General features: G+C 42.7%; 1 protein-coding gene across 4 annotated transcripts in view; it reads left to right on the forward strand.

Moving 5' to 3' along the window:
* PTPRU (protein tyrosine phosphatase receptor type U) overlaps positions 1 to 16,197 on the forward strand; it is a 397,711-nt gene that overhangs the window by 299,176 nt on the left and 82,338 nt on the right. For all 4 annotated transcript variants that reach the window (XM_087970795.1, XM_087970796.1, XM_026679426.2 and 1 more), the window contains exon 15: positions 9,330 to 9,484. In XM_087970795.1, the coding sequence (XP_087826921.1) occupies positions 9,330 to 9,484 (155 nt within the window). The remainder of the gene's footprint in view (positions 1 to 9,329; positions 9,485 to 16,197) is intronic.

The raw sequence follows: 16,197 nt of genomic DNA on the forward strand, positions 1-16,197 counted from the left end.
GCAAATCTTTGATGTCCGCTTTCCCATTTTTTGTTGTGGACAAAAGCATCTACCAAGAATGACGATTGTGCTGCTGATAAGAAGGTTTTGTTTTCCTCCATCAGTTTTTTTCCCATATGATATGGGAAAATATGAAGTTGCTTTTATGCACTGTTCTTGAATTCAAGGCCTTCAAGTGGATATCTTACCAACCTTTTTACCAGCACTTGAGATATGCCACTTGTTTAGTGGAGAGAAAGAGAGACAGATAATCAACTTAAACACTTTTATATCTAGTTTGCACCATATACTTTATTTCTAGGCATTTATTTGATAGAATGAACCAAGTATTACTAGCAATTCAAGAGTGGTTCCATGGCTGAATTGCTGCTTATTTTTCAACAAAAGAGGGATATTTATGAAATGGTTGTGGGAAGGAAATGAGGATGTTCTAGCTGTTTCTGGGTTCTGAATTATAATAAGCAAAGGCATGTGCTTTTGCGTTTTGTTTGTACAGATTTCTAGAAATCAGATCTTCTCCACATGGCAAATTTGGCTGGTTTCTGTCAATTCCTCCAATACTACTACTACTACTACTTTTTTTAACTAGGTATGCTAAAGAAGTCGAGAAGGTTGAAATATTCATGTTCTAGGTTAATTAATTGGGAGGGTTGCATCTGGTGCAAAAGCTGCCACTTGTAGTTATTTTACTATACCTTAGAGCAGGGTGATCAATCTTTTGGATGCCTGTAGCTATACTTAATTTTCTCGCAAAGGGCAGAAAAGGTTACTGTGCCTAGGGTGATCCTGCCTGCATCATACAGATAGAATTATTTTCCATTTGGGGCTTCCTGGCTGGCTGTGTTTTCCCTACCCCTGCTAAATCTATATGAAGGTTTAGATTGCCGTTTTCATGTTTCCTATTATGTAGTCAGTGGAAGCAGTATTAAGCCCCCAACATTCAGTGGTGCTGCTAAGGAGAGTTCCAGGGACTTATTTGTTGCTATGTCCAGGTACATCTTGATTCACAGTTCCAGCTTTTTTAAAGGTAAGAAGAAGAGTTTTAACCTGGAAATAAAGAGAAACGTTCTGACAGTGAGAACAATCAACCCATGGAAAAGAAGTTGCCTTCAAAAGTTGTGGGAGCTTCATCACTGGAGGCTTTCAAGAAGAGATTGGACTGCCATTTGTCAGAAATGGTGTAGGGTCTCCTGCTTGGGCAGGGGGTTGGACTAGGTGACCTACAAGGTCCCTTCCGACTCTGTTAATCTGTTAAGTATGGATTACCTGAATGCAACGAACAGAAAGTATTTCCAGGTCAGCGGGTGATGGTTGCCATTCAGTTTCTAAGTCAGTGTTTCCCAACTTTTGGCAACTTTAAGATGAGTGGACTTCAACTCCCAGGATTCTACAGCCAACCATTCTTAAAGTTGCCAAAGTTGGGAAATGCCGCTCTAAGGCATTACATATCTCTGACATTGCAGGTCACCTGATTATTATTTTTATTGTTGCTTGATGGGCTAAGCTTGTCTGAAATAAGATGGCTTCCTAGAGTTTTAGGACAATAGAGAAGATGGAAAGCTTCTTGGGGAATAAGGAATCTGATTAGCTGGTCAAGGGTGGTGTTGTTGTTGTCATCTCTTAAGAGCTGTCTGAAGTGGGGGAGGTTAAAGCAGTGATAGGCAGACTTCTCCTTGCCCCTCCCTCTTCTTTCCTTCCTTCCTCCCTTCTTTCCTTCCTCAAAATAAAGGAGGAATGATCTGTGCTCTTTCTTTCTTTCTTTCTTTCCTTCCTTCTTCCTTCCTCCCTCCCTCCCTCCCTTCCTTCTTTCCTTCCTCAAGATAAAGGAGGAATGATCTATGCTCTCTCTCTCTCTCTCCTTCCTTCCTTCCTTCCTTCCTTCCTTCCTTCCTTCCTTCCTTCCTTCCTTCCTTCCTTCCTTCCTTCCTTCCTTCCTTCCTTCCTTCCTTCCTTCCTTCCTTCCTTCCTTCCTTCCTTCCTTCCTTCTTTCTGTCTTTCTCCCCCCCCCCCAGTGGGCATCTGGAAAAGCCACCCATTACTCTTACAAAAGATCCACATTAATTCTCATAAGGTTTTCTTTTTTTAATTAGGGTGATAAGTTGTTATCTAAAGCTTTGGCTGGGAATCTTGCTTGCTGCCTGACAGCAAGGACCTATGAGAGCTACTTGCCATCTCTATCCATCCCCTCTCTCAATATTTCTTCCCTCCCCCTCCCCTGTTTCCCCTAGCACCCCTTCCTCTACCTCTTTGCATGGGCAATGGCTTGGTCCAAATAACCCATCTTTTCTTTTATTATCTGCCAAGAAAAAAAAAGCTGCTTATGCAATATCTGCTTTTCTCTTTGTTTGCACGCTTGCCAGGAGGAACTACTATTCTTATTCCTATTACCCGTAAGTAATTCTCTCATTCAGTTCTCCTTGCTCCATTGCTTGCTGCTGCCAACTATTTTCTTTCTTTGTCACATGAATGTTTAGAGACACCCACCCACCCTTTTAGGGGGTGGTGAGTACAGAAATGGTGATGTTGAATGTTACTTAAATATAATGGAAATGCTTCAGAAGAGGGATGGGGATGTATTTGCAGCGGGAGAGAATCAAGATTCCCGTTAGAAAGCTAGATAGGTCCAGGGTGCATGACGCGTTCCACTTCCACTGAACCTGTTTTGCACAGGATGAAAGCCAAGTTTTGGAAACAGTCTAATTTCTTCCAAAAGAAATGGTGCTCCCTTCCCAAATCAATCCAATTGTAGTCACAGTAGCCCTCACATCTATCTCCTTAATCCTTAAATGGCATACTTCAGTGTGACCCTACCTACTTTGAAAGTTGTTAAAAGGAAATAAAGACCTAGAAAAAAATCCTCTGCATTCCCCAATTTCTCCCCTTCCCCATTTACCCTAAGACTTTTTACACACACACACACACACTCCCCCCCCCAAAAAAAGTGGGTGGAAATGTCTGTGTGTCTTATACAGCGAATGTTGCGGAAGCCCCGCCCACCCACTGCCCCCCACCCTTTGGCCTCTACCTCCCAGCAATTTGCCTCCTTGCAGAAAAAAGCAAACAGCCTGGTCAACTTCAGCACAGATTTAGCACAAGCAGCTGGTTGTCGGTTGGATCAGCCTCCTGACTATCAGCTGTTTCAGGCTGCAGGGAGCGCCATCGCCTATTGCTGCCTCCACACGCCCTATTTTGGCCTCTGCATGCCCCATTTTCGTCCTGTTCCGATCCCTGCCGCACAAATATTCTCTTGGTTTGAAAGCGTTGAACTTTGGAGTCCTTGGCGCTCTCTGAGCTTGGTGGATTTCATTACCAAATTAGGTAATATCGTCACTACTAGCACTGATTATGTTGTCCAATGTAGTAATGAAACGTCCGCAAGAAAACCACCGTAACCTCTCTCGCTAGAACCAAGGTAGCAAACCAATTAGAGCAGGGGTGTCAAAGTCATGTTGTCATGGCGGCATCACATGACACATTGGGATTTCCCCCCCTTCACTAAACCGGGTGTGGGCGTGGCTAGTGAGTGATGCATCTGGCCCGTGGGCCAGGAGTTTGACAGCCCTGAATTAGAGATTGTAGCAGGCCCCTGGACACATCTCTAAGCAGGCAATCTAGGCCTCGCCCAGCACGAACAAAGAGGCAGAGTTCAATTCTCTCTAAGTCACGTGTTTGCTCAGAATTGGCACAGGTGGGTCCTCCCACAAAGCCGAAGAGCCCCAGATGATTTAATTCAGCATACCTCTATATGTATTTGGTTACACAAGCAGGAAAATAGCCATTTGCGTGAAAGTAGACAAAAAGCAGAAGCTGCTTCAAGGTCATAATTTGCCAAGTACATTTAGAAGCATGTTTAGAAAGAAACATATTTAGCAAACCCCTTGCACCCTGCCTTGGGGTTTCCTGTCATATCTCTCCTGAGCTATGGACCGTTACATGTTATTACAACTCATTTATTCTCTTTAATTCAGCGGTTTCAGTGCAAACACCTGGATCACCATAATTCTGATCAACACCACCAGGCTCTCAAACAGAAGAGAATATCTTCCCAACCATCTGATCTCTGAAGCAATTCTTTTCCTCTTCCTAAATACTAGGGCCTCTGGGTGTTTGTAAGCTAAAGGGGCTGACAGTGAGTCTCAGCAGGTGACAGTGGGAGCTGGAAAAGGCCCCTTCATTTCTGTTCCAAGAGGGAGAATCTTTGGGGGGGCCTTAAACTCTTTATTTCAAACCAGTTGTCACGAGGTCTTTGCATTCTTTTCCAGTCCTGAGTTTGGCCAAGTTCATTGTCATCTCTAGATGTGTGGGAAATTCTTCGAGTTCGCTTTCTTCTACCTTAGGAGTGTCAAACTCAAGGCCCCGGGAGCTGGATGCAGGGCTGCCCTGGAAACAGTGAAGGACTGGCCCGCAGTGCGTCTCCCAGTGAAAACGGAGCTGGGAAGGGTGGCCCTCCTAAGCTCCATTTTCACTGGCAGAGGGTTACAAGAGGCCATTGCAGCCAAAAACGGAGTTGCAAGGGCCACAAGTGGCACTCCCAAGCTGTTTTGCTGGTAGAGGGTTGCAGGAGGCCGTCATAACCCGAAATGGAGCTTGGGAGCCCATTTTCATTGGCAGAACACTTGGGCCACCACAGGCACCCCGACATGAGTTGAGCTGGCCATGCCTCTCCCGGCCTCCCCAATGATGTGGCCCTCAATGAATCAAGTTTGACCCCCCTGTTCTACATTTTCAAGAGTCGAATTTTTAGGAGCCAAAGGTGCATTTCCAAAAGGCACCTGGACTTCCTTGGGGTTTTTTTTTCTTTGAAAAATTTCACTTCCCATCTAGATTCTAACTGAAGAAGCTTCTTGGATGAGAAGGAAAACATTTTCAAAGAAAAAAAAACTCAAGAAAGTCCAGGTGCCATCAGGAAAAGCACCTTCAGGACAACTATGACCTGGATGGTGAGAACCTCCATAAATTTCAAGGAGCATGAGGCTTTCTGAGCTGTTGCTGGTAACTAAAATAACTTCAAGGGTTGCATGAAATCAGTGTGGTACCTAACTCTACATTTTGCTTTTATATGGACTCCTGAGAGTAAACAATTTCAGCTGACATAAAAGTATTTGCATGTAGAAAACCTCTTGTTAGGAATAATTATACTGTAAACTAACTCTTTTTACTGACACCACCAGCAGGACTTCTTGGACCGAGCATTCCCATGTTAGCCTGAACACCCAAACTCGAATAGATAATACTTGAATAGGATGTTTCTGTAGGGTTGCAATAAGATCTGCATCATTTCTCCCCATTCTTTCCCTGCACCAGAAATTCAAAGAGAGAGAGAGAGAGAGAAATTGCAGATAAACAATAAAAATCCCAAGGTACATGGCTTAAACTAAAGAATAAAGCTTTGTGAGCCCTGAATTTTGGCTTTTAACTGACTGATGTTCAGACTGAAAATTCACTGTAAGAATTGAAGCAAAAGTTTTAATACAGCTGGGAGCCATGAAAAGCAAATTATGTAAAGTTGACTCTTTGAATGTAGGTAGCCGAAGAACTTGTCCATGCTTAAAATCACATTGGGAGCAGAATCAATAGTATTGAACAGACATAAGTGCTGTATTTCAAGATGAGGCAATGTTATAGGCTCTAGAATATTTTCACAGCCATAAAAGTGGGTGATTGCACTTACAAAAGACTTAGGGGGTGTATACGAGTCTTGCCTTTGATTGAGAAATTTGTTTTTTGATAAGTGGCCTCAATCCTCAGATTCATTTGGCATATTGTCTGTCAATATGTTTTTAAGAACCCAAGGGAAAGAGAGCTTCATTAAAATAGTTTTTTAAATGCACCAAATAGATATATTCTCAGCGCTATCATTCCGTGGGGGATTGTTCTCTTCCACTGGAGCTTTTAAGGAAAGGAATATGGTTTCATTCAGAAATCATGCTGTTTTGGTTTAGCATAGGGGTGGGATTCAGCCGGTTTGGACTGGTTCGGACGAACCGATAGTTCCGGCTATCAGTTGGCCCCACCCACCCGCCTCTTGTCCTAGTCCTATATTTCTGTGTTTTGCAGCTCAGCTGATTCGCGCGGCACAGCGGATTGCCGCACGAATCAGCTGTTTTACTGCAGTAGAAGATAAGTTTTAGAGCTGAAAATGGACGGTTTTCAAATGCTGCCTGCTCACCGAACCAGTTGTTACACCGCTTGAATCCCATCACTGGTTTAGCATGATGTGCAGATCCATCCATCGCAGTTTAGAACTATTACTTGTTTTTCTTGGGCTTTTTGTGCATTGTATGGCCAAAATAATCTAATTATGTCATGGTTTTATGGACGTGCGAACCAAGATTCCTTGATAAATCTTCAGTGAAAAACATAGAGAGAATATGAGAAATATTGTTTTACAGTAATAGTGTAATTTAACTGGGCTGATGCCTTTGGGAAGAGTACAGAAATGAGGAGATAATCTATATGCCATGTTTATCAATTGGCTTCTTATTACTTAGTCCTTAATGTAGTCTTATTCATAATCCTTCCTCCATCCATGTATTTGAAGACTGAAATTTTAAGGGTGGGAATCCTGATATGGAATTCTGGAAGAAACCAACTGCAGAATGAATATTAGCTTGGAGGAAAACATGCAGGTTTTGTCACCTTGAAAATATTTTGATTTATACAACTATCAGTATATAAATTGCCCTACTTATCTTGTAATGCCTCTTGATCCAGAGACATGTCCCTTAATCTTGACAAATTGCTGTTAATTCATTGTGTTGTGTATAGGAATACTCACAAAACAAAGGACTCTTTCAGATTTTAGATATCAGAACTTAACATTTAAAATTTGTAAGATAATCAGGGTAGACCCAAAATATAATACAGAGAAATATATGCATTACACAATACATAATCATGCACAAAATAAGAATTGTTGATCTAATTGTTCTGACATTTGTTCCTTGTGCCACTATTGAAACAGAACATGTCCAAATACTGACGAAGAACACAGATCAAAAATCCAATGCTGCCAATCAGGGCAAATGTATCTTTCCAATATTGAAATACTACTACTTTTGGCTATATTCCTTGTGTGAAATACCCATAACTCTCAGTATATTAACCACAACCATATGCTAGGGATACAAACTAGATTAGCTCTCTCCAATATGGCTGCTCTCCAGATGTGTACATTTGATTTCTTAGGCATCTCAGCAACAGCCACATATATGGAGGGCAGCCAGGTTGAAGAAAACTAGTTTAAAAGGTTACGCACTTGATAGCAATCGTTTTAATCAAGCAACAATCAACCTCAACCCTGACTGTCAGTCTGATAAATTTCAACCAAAATGTGACAGTGGTAGGATAAGACCAAACCAAATGTGTCGATGTTTTAAATTAGATCCCGGGCATGAATGCAAAACATGCGGCATAGTTCTTGTTGTGAACTGTGGAATACACACAAAAACGATGACGTGTTAATATATTCCATATGTATTGGAAGCTAATGTTAGTTTTGTCACCCTTACTGGAAACCAGACCAGATGAGCTAATTTTACTTTATTGTAAAACTACATTAACAGACTCTTGCCAGTCTGAAAGTGCTTCTTTCCCTTGTCCCCTTTATATTCCAAAAACTAGGGAGAGTCTTAAAAATTTTAGCAGAGGGTTTTCTGCCCAGTTGCTGGGTGGGCGTGGTCATGGTGGGTGTGGCCTAGTCGGTCTCCTGCACCAGGGTGGGGTGGAGCGTTTTTGCCCTCCTCAGGCTCCGGAGGCTTTTCTCGAGCCTCCAGGGGGGCGAAAAGGGCCTCCTTGGGCTCCGGAGGCTCTCTGGAAGCCAGAAACGGGCCCATTTCCGGCCTTCCCGAACTTCCAGGAGGCCAGTTTTTCGCCCTCCCCCGAGCCTCCACATGCACCCTGAACTCACATGCATCCAAAACAGGGGCATGGGGACTCCTGGGCAGAGTGGGGTGGCCACGGCCATCCAGGAGTGGGATTTGGGGGTTCTCCAAACTGCACAAAATCTTAGCTAGGGGCTCTCCTGAACCCCTGCGAAACCCCAGCATCCCATCTCTGCTCACATTCCCCACTCATCTGCTTTTTATCTGTCCATTCCCTGGGCTGCAGTTTCTTTGCCCTGTCCCTCAAGGTCATTCCCATATGTCATCACATAATTTGAAAACTTTGGTCACATGAAAGGCTTAAAAAAGTAATTGGAGTATTCTAGGCAGATTACTGAGAAAGAGCCAGCTTGTAGTTGTGATGAGTTAGCTATCCCCTTACTGATGAGGATGAAACTCTATTAGAGAGAAATTGACATCCAGAGACCACAGGAGGCCTACCTAATCTGAGGGAGGTATAAATCCACCTTTCTACAGATGTATCAGTAAAGCTGCCTACATCTACCCCTGTTTTGTAGTGTGAGATTACTAGTTCAGATTGCCCAAGCTGTCCTTGTGTTCAAGGTCAAAGATCCATTGGAGATTCAGCCTTTAAAATAGAACCATCAAAACCTACACCAGGGGCCTGCAACCTTAATCACTCAAAGAGCCACTTGGACCTGTTTCCCACAGAAAAGAAAACACCAGGAGCCAATAATTTAATAACGGGTGTGACTGGGTGGGCGTGGCCAACTCGATGTCACTCACTTCCACCCAGTCACCTCCTGCTCTGGAATATGGAGCGAGTCTCCATCCCCCGCCATCTCCCTTACCTTCTCAGGCCAGGCAAGGAGTGACAGGGAGGGAAGGGGCCAGCCAGTGGTGTGATCAGCTGATAGGGAGCCGCAGCAGATGGCCAAAAGAGCCGCATGTGGCTCCAGAGCCACAAGTTGCAGGCCCCTGATCTAGACTGACAACAACATTGGTTCACGGAGTAAATGGGCAGTTGTTATCTCTCCCCCGTTACCTATCTCATTGGATTGTTGTAAAATGGGGGGAACAGGAGAGAAATTGAATGAATATATAAATAATAAATTACTGTGCTTGGAATTCTGGTAGCAATTGGGAAAACATGCCTGGGGAGGAACCCGATTTGGGAAAAATTAATATGGCTTTAGTTTAAAGTGATTAGACCCATAAACATGGTATCAGGGCAAGAATTGCGTGGGAATTCTGTTGATTCTGAAGGTAGTTCTGTTATTGATAAAATTTCAAAGCGGTCAAGGAGCTCAGCCTCTTGACTTTTCTAAGGTATGCGTCCACCCCAACTTCAGAAACCCCAACTCTTTTGTCCTCTCTTTTCCCCCTCTTCTTTTTGTCCTTCAGGAATCTGCTTATAGAGATCATTCAAATGGGATTGCACAGAGTAACATTTGCCTACTTTCCTTCTTTGTAATCTTCCACTAGGAAACCTGTCAACATGACCAAAGCCACAATCAACTACCGCAATGAGAAAACACACATGATGAGTGCAATTGACCAGAGCTTCACAGACCAGAGTACCCTTCAGGAAGATGAGAGGCTGGGACTATCTTTCATGGACACTCACAATTACAACAGAGGTCAGTTTCAAATGCTGTCCTGATTCCAAAGTGGAGCAGTGACATTTATATTGCAGGACAAAATAGATTTCATTGGTTCTTCTGCTGGTAGCACACTGAAGCTAGGATTAGAGCGAGAGTTAAGCTTCTTTGGGCTCTGCACTTGAATTTTATATGTGGGTTTATTTATTTATTATATTTATTTAGTTATTTATATCCTGATTTTATTATTTTTGAAAATAACTCAAGGCAGCAAACATATATAATACTCTTCCCTCTTCCTATTTTCTCCACAATATTGTGAGATGAGTTGGTCTGAGAGAGAGGTGGGGTGGGGTGGGACTGACCTAAAGTCCCATAGTTTTCAAAACTAAAGTGGGACTAGAACTCCCCATCTTCTGATGAATGGCTCAAAGTCACCCAGCTGGCTTTCCTGCCTAAAGTGGGACTAGAACTCACAGTCTCCTGGTTCCTAGCCTGAGGCCTTAAGTGTTATAAGAGGGATTGCCTGCCAGGCAGGGGTATGCCAAAAGTCAGAATTAAAGCTACAATGAATGCATGCAAAGCCTTTTTTATGTGAATTGCGACATAAGTAAAAAAAAAGGAGCAGAGCTTTGATTACATGAGACGACCCAGTGAAATCCAATCAAGTCCATTCCTTGATTTGCTTACACCTGATAGAATCTTGCCAAACTAAAGCTATAACCTTATATCCGACTTAATATATTCCTGAGGGATTCTAGGATGTGGGGCTCATCCTAAACCTCTTTCCTCCTCCACCATCCAGTTTGGGAACTATATGCAGTCTCCCAATCTGGCCCCACTCTGGGAAAATTTGGTTTCTCCAAAATTCTGCCCCACTACTCCTCCATGCACATTTTAGATCATAGATCATAGACCATAGAATATTTCATCGTGGATGGTTTTGGATCCCTGTTTGTCTCGACGCCTCTCTGATTCCATTGCTGCTAATTTTAAGGCAACATTTCGACTGACAGTAGATTCAGTTTCCTGTGAGAGTTAGGTTAAAGGGGAAAAAAAAATTCAGTGCAGATTTATTGGTCCTGGATCTCTTCCAGTACACTCCTACCTGAATTTTCATGAATTTTAACATTGGTTGGCTCTTTGGAAGTGTTATCAGTTCAAATTGTCAGTACTAATCTTCTGGGCTGTGCACACTGTGTTATCTGATAAGGCTGATTACAATTCATACTCTTGTGCTCTCAGCTCACTTGTGCAATCAGTCGATCCTTTATCTTAAAATTGCCACCTCACATTTTTTAAGGCTCCCCCCCCCCCATTTAGTTCTCTGGCTTCAACTCTTCTCTGAGTTAGGCCTGTGGTCCAATCTTTATAAATTGTTAAAAAGGTTTAAAAGGCTTCTTTTTCTAGGATCTTTATGAAAGTGGAAAAACGTCCTCATTATTTGTGTCCAACTTGTATTTGTATATTAAGAATTGCTTATATTGAGCAAAGGTAGTCCTCGACTTACAACAGTTCATTTAGTGACTGTACAATGTTACAACAGCACTGAATAAAAGGGACTTATGACTGTTTTTCACACTTACAACCAGTGGTGGGATTCAATTTTTTTTAAACTACTGGTTCTGTGGGCGTGGTTTGGTGGGTGTGACGTGGCTTGGTGGATGTGGCTTGCTGGGCGTGGCCAGGGAAGGATACTGCAAAATCCCCATTCCCTCCCCACCCCACTAACCTGCTTTCCAGCTCCGTTCTCCTGTGTAGGGCGACAAAAGAAGAGCCAGCCGATCAGCTGGGATTCGGGAGGCAGAGAATAGATGGGGGTGGGGCCAGTCAGAGGTGGGATTTGCCGGTTCTTCAAGCTACTTAAAATTTCTGCTACTGGTTCTCCAGAACCGGTCAGAACCTCCTGAATACCACTTCTGCTTACAACCATTGCAATATTCCCATAGTCACATTGTCAAAATTTGGATGCTTGGCAACTGACTCAGTGGCAGTGGCAGTGTCCTGGTGTCACATGATCACCTTTTGGTGACCTTCTTGCAAGCAAAGTCAATGGGGAAGCCAGATTCATTTAACAACCATGTTACTCACTTAACAACTGCAGTGATTTACTTAACAGCTGTGGCACGAAAGGTCGTAAAAATGGGGCAAAGTTCACTTAACCACTGTTTCACTTAGCAACAGACATTTTGGGCTCAATTGTGGTCGTAAGACAAGGGCTACCTGTATTAGATGGTATTAAGACAGGATACCATTGATCATGATATGGTTTTATTATGGTTTATATATTATATATACTGCAGATCTGATTTACCTGGACTGTGCATAATATAAATCAAGGGTCTTCAAACTTGGCAAGTTGAAGACTTGTGGCCTTCAACTCCCAGAATTCCTGAGCTAACATGACTGGAGGAGGAATTCTGGGAGTTGAAGTCCACAAATCTTAAAGCTGTCAAGTTTGAAGACCCCTGGATAAGTAGACATTTTCACACAATTCATTTGTCAGGAGATGAAAAAAAGCCATTGGCCGTAATGCGTTTCAGAAAGAAGCAAAAAACAATTGTCTTTTTTTAAAATGCTACTTCAGTTTGATGAAGAAAAAAAATCATTTTTGGCATTTCTTCCAAATAAGAAAAGAAGTGTTTAGCTCCAGTTGGCTTAGCTAGTCTGGTTTACGTGCCCCTCTAAGTGCCTGTTTGCTGGGCATTATGTCTCCATAACTATTTTGGTATGGACAATGAGTGTGCCTGGACATCTGGTCTTTTGTCATTTGTGTATCCTGGGATGTGGAATTCCTGGGAAACCGGTAGCTCAGTCAGCCAGGAACGCTGCTGTTTGATGGATGTTTACCTTCTCTACATCGGTGCAGGGTGATATTCAGGAACATCGGTGAATGAAGTGCATCAATACACTTGTACACACACACACACACACACACACGCACACACACGCACACACACCACCAATATACAGTAGAATGGAGATAGGAGAGGGAAGAAGTACTTTGTTCGAGGATGGGAATGGAGAGAAAAAGAAATGCATACCAAAAAATGTTTATCATAGGACTATCTATGTATAGTGACCTTCTGTTTATTTGTGTCCATTGCCTCCTCCTTGGGGCTAAGAGAGAACTGCCACGAGGTCACCCAGCTGCTTCCTGCTTAAAGTGAGACTAGAGTTCACAGTCTTCTGGTTTGTAGCTTGGTGTCTTGACCACTATACTAAAATGGACTTTTGACCTAGCAAATATAGCACTTATATACCGCTTCACAGTGCTTTCCAGCCCTCTCTAAGCGGTTTAAAGTCAGCCTCTTGCCCCCAACAATCTGGGTCCTCATTTTATCCACCTCAGAAGCAGGGTGAGATTCAAAATTGTTGACTACCGGTTCTGTGGGCGTGGCTTGGTGGGTGTGGCAGGGGAAGGATACTTCAAAATCCCCATTCCCTCCCCACCCCACTAACCTGCTTTTCAGCTCTGTTCTCCTGTGCAGGGCAACAAAAGAAGACCCAGCCAATCAGCTGGGACTCAATGGGAGGCAGAGAATAGATGGGGGTGAGGCCAGTCAGAGCTGGTATTTGCCAGTTCTCCGAACCATTTGGAATTTCTGCTACCGGTTCTCCAGAACTGGTCAAAACCTGCTGAATGCTACCTCTCTCTGCTTGGAAGGATGGAAGGCTGAGTCAACCTTGAGAGCCACTCATGATTGAACTCCTGGAATGATTTAGCCCTGCAGTACTGCATCCTAACCACTGCTCCCCCACGGCTCTTCCTTGATGAATAGCTATTTAACTTAATTCTTAGAACCTTACTCAGTGGTTTAGATTTCTATCACTTTGCTTATAATGCAAATGGCTTTTTCTGCTAGTTTCTTCCTCTTCCCATTCTACTTTATCTGCAGGTTTAGCAATGCTAACAGCTTCTCCCCTTAATACACGCTTGCCTAATTAATTGGTACCTGAACCAGTTGGAGTTTGCGCTCTCCCCATGTAGAGTCCAGGGTTGTGTTTTCTTTTCTCTTGATTCTTTTCTGCACGTTCTTCTTTGGGTTTGAATTATCTCAGGCCCTTTCCTGGATCTTCTCCAGATCTTCTGGCTTTTGATTCTCCCAGTCCTGGCCTTCTCTGCTCCACAGCTTGTCTACTCCCATCTCATTCTAGCAACATCTCCTGCCAACCTTGGGGGGGGGGGACCCTTCTCTTCCTGACTACCTGCTCTGGCTTCTATTATATTCCTTTTTATTTATTTATTTATTTGAACCTTACATGCCCATCTGCAGGAGCTTCTAAGGAGCTTACAACATTTCCCTTCCTTTCTCTGCAGGTGCCTACGTACCTAACTGGGCAGCTGACAGACCACTGCAGAGAAAAATATTGTGACCTTGATAATTTCAGAACAGCTCCTCTGTCCACACTCAAAGCCAATTTGGGGTGAAAATTGGGTCTTAAATGGAAGAAGAGAAAGAAAGAACCAGGGGGAGGCACAATCTAGAAAGACTCTGGTTCAGGCTTCCCAGCATTGTATTTAGCTCCTCCAATCACTCAGGCAGACTTTTGAGAGTGGGATTGTTTGACATAAGCATATTGATCTTCTATTTCTCTGACAGTTCTATTGAACTTTGGGGAGATCGATAAGTCGTGTCAGAGGAAGCACGTGGTAAATAATAAAACTTAACGCTAAATAAATAAAATGAAGCAAAAATAAGGTTTCAGACCCCAACCCTGCCATGTCAAATATTCTGCTGGCAGTGGCTTTTCTTGCTAATAGGTGATTCTCACTGGGAAAGGAAAGGAAAGTAGATAATCTAGCAGCCCCTGCCTTGAACTATCCTGGATTAGGTGGGGTGAACAAGTCTGCAGAAGTGCTGCTGCAGGTGAACAACTCCAGTGAGAATTAGGGGATTACCTGGAACCCTTTGGCTCTGATTACCTTGGGATAGGGACCAGGTAACCGTTACCTTTTCTTGCTCATACATACTTAGGCTTTACACATACCATGGCAGTTTCTTTCTTTCTGTTGATGATCAAGGTGGTAAGGAAAAATGGATATGATTCAGAACTGTATAGTGGTTCTAAGTAACAAACTGAGCCATGTGTACTTTGAAGCAGTGATTTTAAAGCTGGCTGGGGAATTCCTGGAATTGAAGTCTATTCATCTTAAAGTTGGTGGAGAAACATTGCTTTAAAAGGTTAACTGAGTATATGCAGTGAGTTTTGGCTTGCTCTATAGCGGATAGCAGAGTTTACTTCAGGATACATCGTTTGAATGCAACTTGCCCATGGGATCCTGATTCACTTTGACAGTCAATATGATTCAATTTTGCAGCTACTAAGATTGTTGGCCGAGCAAGTGCAAAGATAGCCGGGGAAATGATTGAAGCCTGGGAAACAGGCCCCTTGCCTGTCAATAGGAGTGCTTATTTACTACCAGCTTATGAGATGCCTAGGAGCTGAGGACTTGGCATCACAAGGAAATAACAGCCAATCGCTGGCCATCAACACACCAATCAACCAATAGGAAGGCACAACATAAATATGTCTCATAGAATAGTCCAAAGCACATATCCCAGTAGACTTCCAGCACGAATCCGAAAGCTTGGAAGAGTAAACTTCCGGTCCCAGTGACCGACCCAGATTGGATCTTGCAACATTATCCTGGGACATGAATATTTGCCTTCATTCATGATAGTCAATGTTATTTAGAATTCTGGGTAAATTCTCCTGGTTTGGGGTAGCAGCCTGCAGCCAATGGTATATGATATGATGATCAAGACCGACTTATCTCTGCAGAGATATTGAGTTTGCTTTTTGTTTATGCAAATGGGTAAAAATTGATCAAAACCTGGCCCCAGGAGCAGCAGAGAAAGTAAGCAAGTGCATAATTTATCACTCAGTACATTTCACTATCTTCCGTAATATAAATATGAGGTACATATAACTGAAATTTAAGAGCATGGAAAGGGGTGGGGTGCAAATGGAAAATGAATGGATCTTCGAATGGCACTCTTGGATTGTTTTTCCCTTTTAATTCTAGAGTCTTGCTTTATAGGGTTAAATAAATTATTTTGTTACTGAGATTAAACCCAGTGAATGCTGTAGGTTTATTTCCTCTTGGTACACATACAACTCACACTGTCTACCTTTTCCCTAAAAATAATATGTGCTATTTAACGTGGGCATGCTTAGCACCGTTTTCTGCTGGTAGCATCACAGATGGATTTCATTGTGGCTGTATCTTTATTTAAATCATGAAATCACTTCTTAAAAATATAATTAGGTAAAGTATTGGTAAGTCTAGAAATGAAATAGATAATCTTCATTATCCTACTGATTTTCTTGGGGAGAACAATTTGCATTGTAATTGATTTAATTCAGTTGCTCATTTGGTTAAAACTTCACAGGATTTTCTGTCTTCCACTTAAAATCTAATCTGCATTAGGAATTGTGAGCAGGCATCGCATATACTATAATGCAGCATTCAACCTGTAATGTTTACCTAACCTTCTTCTAGCAAACAACAGAGGATTTAAGACAAAAAAAAAATTCCAATACCAACATCAGCAGGAATAACAAAAAAGGTGCCAGTGTCATAGAATTATAGAATTGGAAGGGATTACAAGGATTATCTATCCAATGTTTCCCAACCTTGGAACTTTAAAAATTATGGACTTCAACTCCCAGAATTCTCCAGACAGCATAAGGTTAAGTTCACACATCTTAAAGTCCCCACTGGCTGGGGCACACTGATCTAGTCC

This window comes from Notechis scutatus, chromosome 8 (assembly GCF_049901735.1).
Source record: "Notechis scutatus isolate UNSWTSFEM ecotype Mainland chromosome 8, rNotScu1.2, whole genome shotgun sequence".
Lineage (NCBI taxonomy): Eukaryota > Metazoa > Chordata > Lepidosauria > Squamata > Elapidae > Notechis > Notechis scutatus.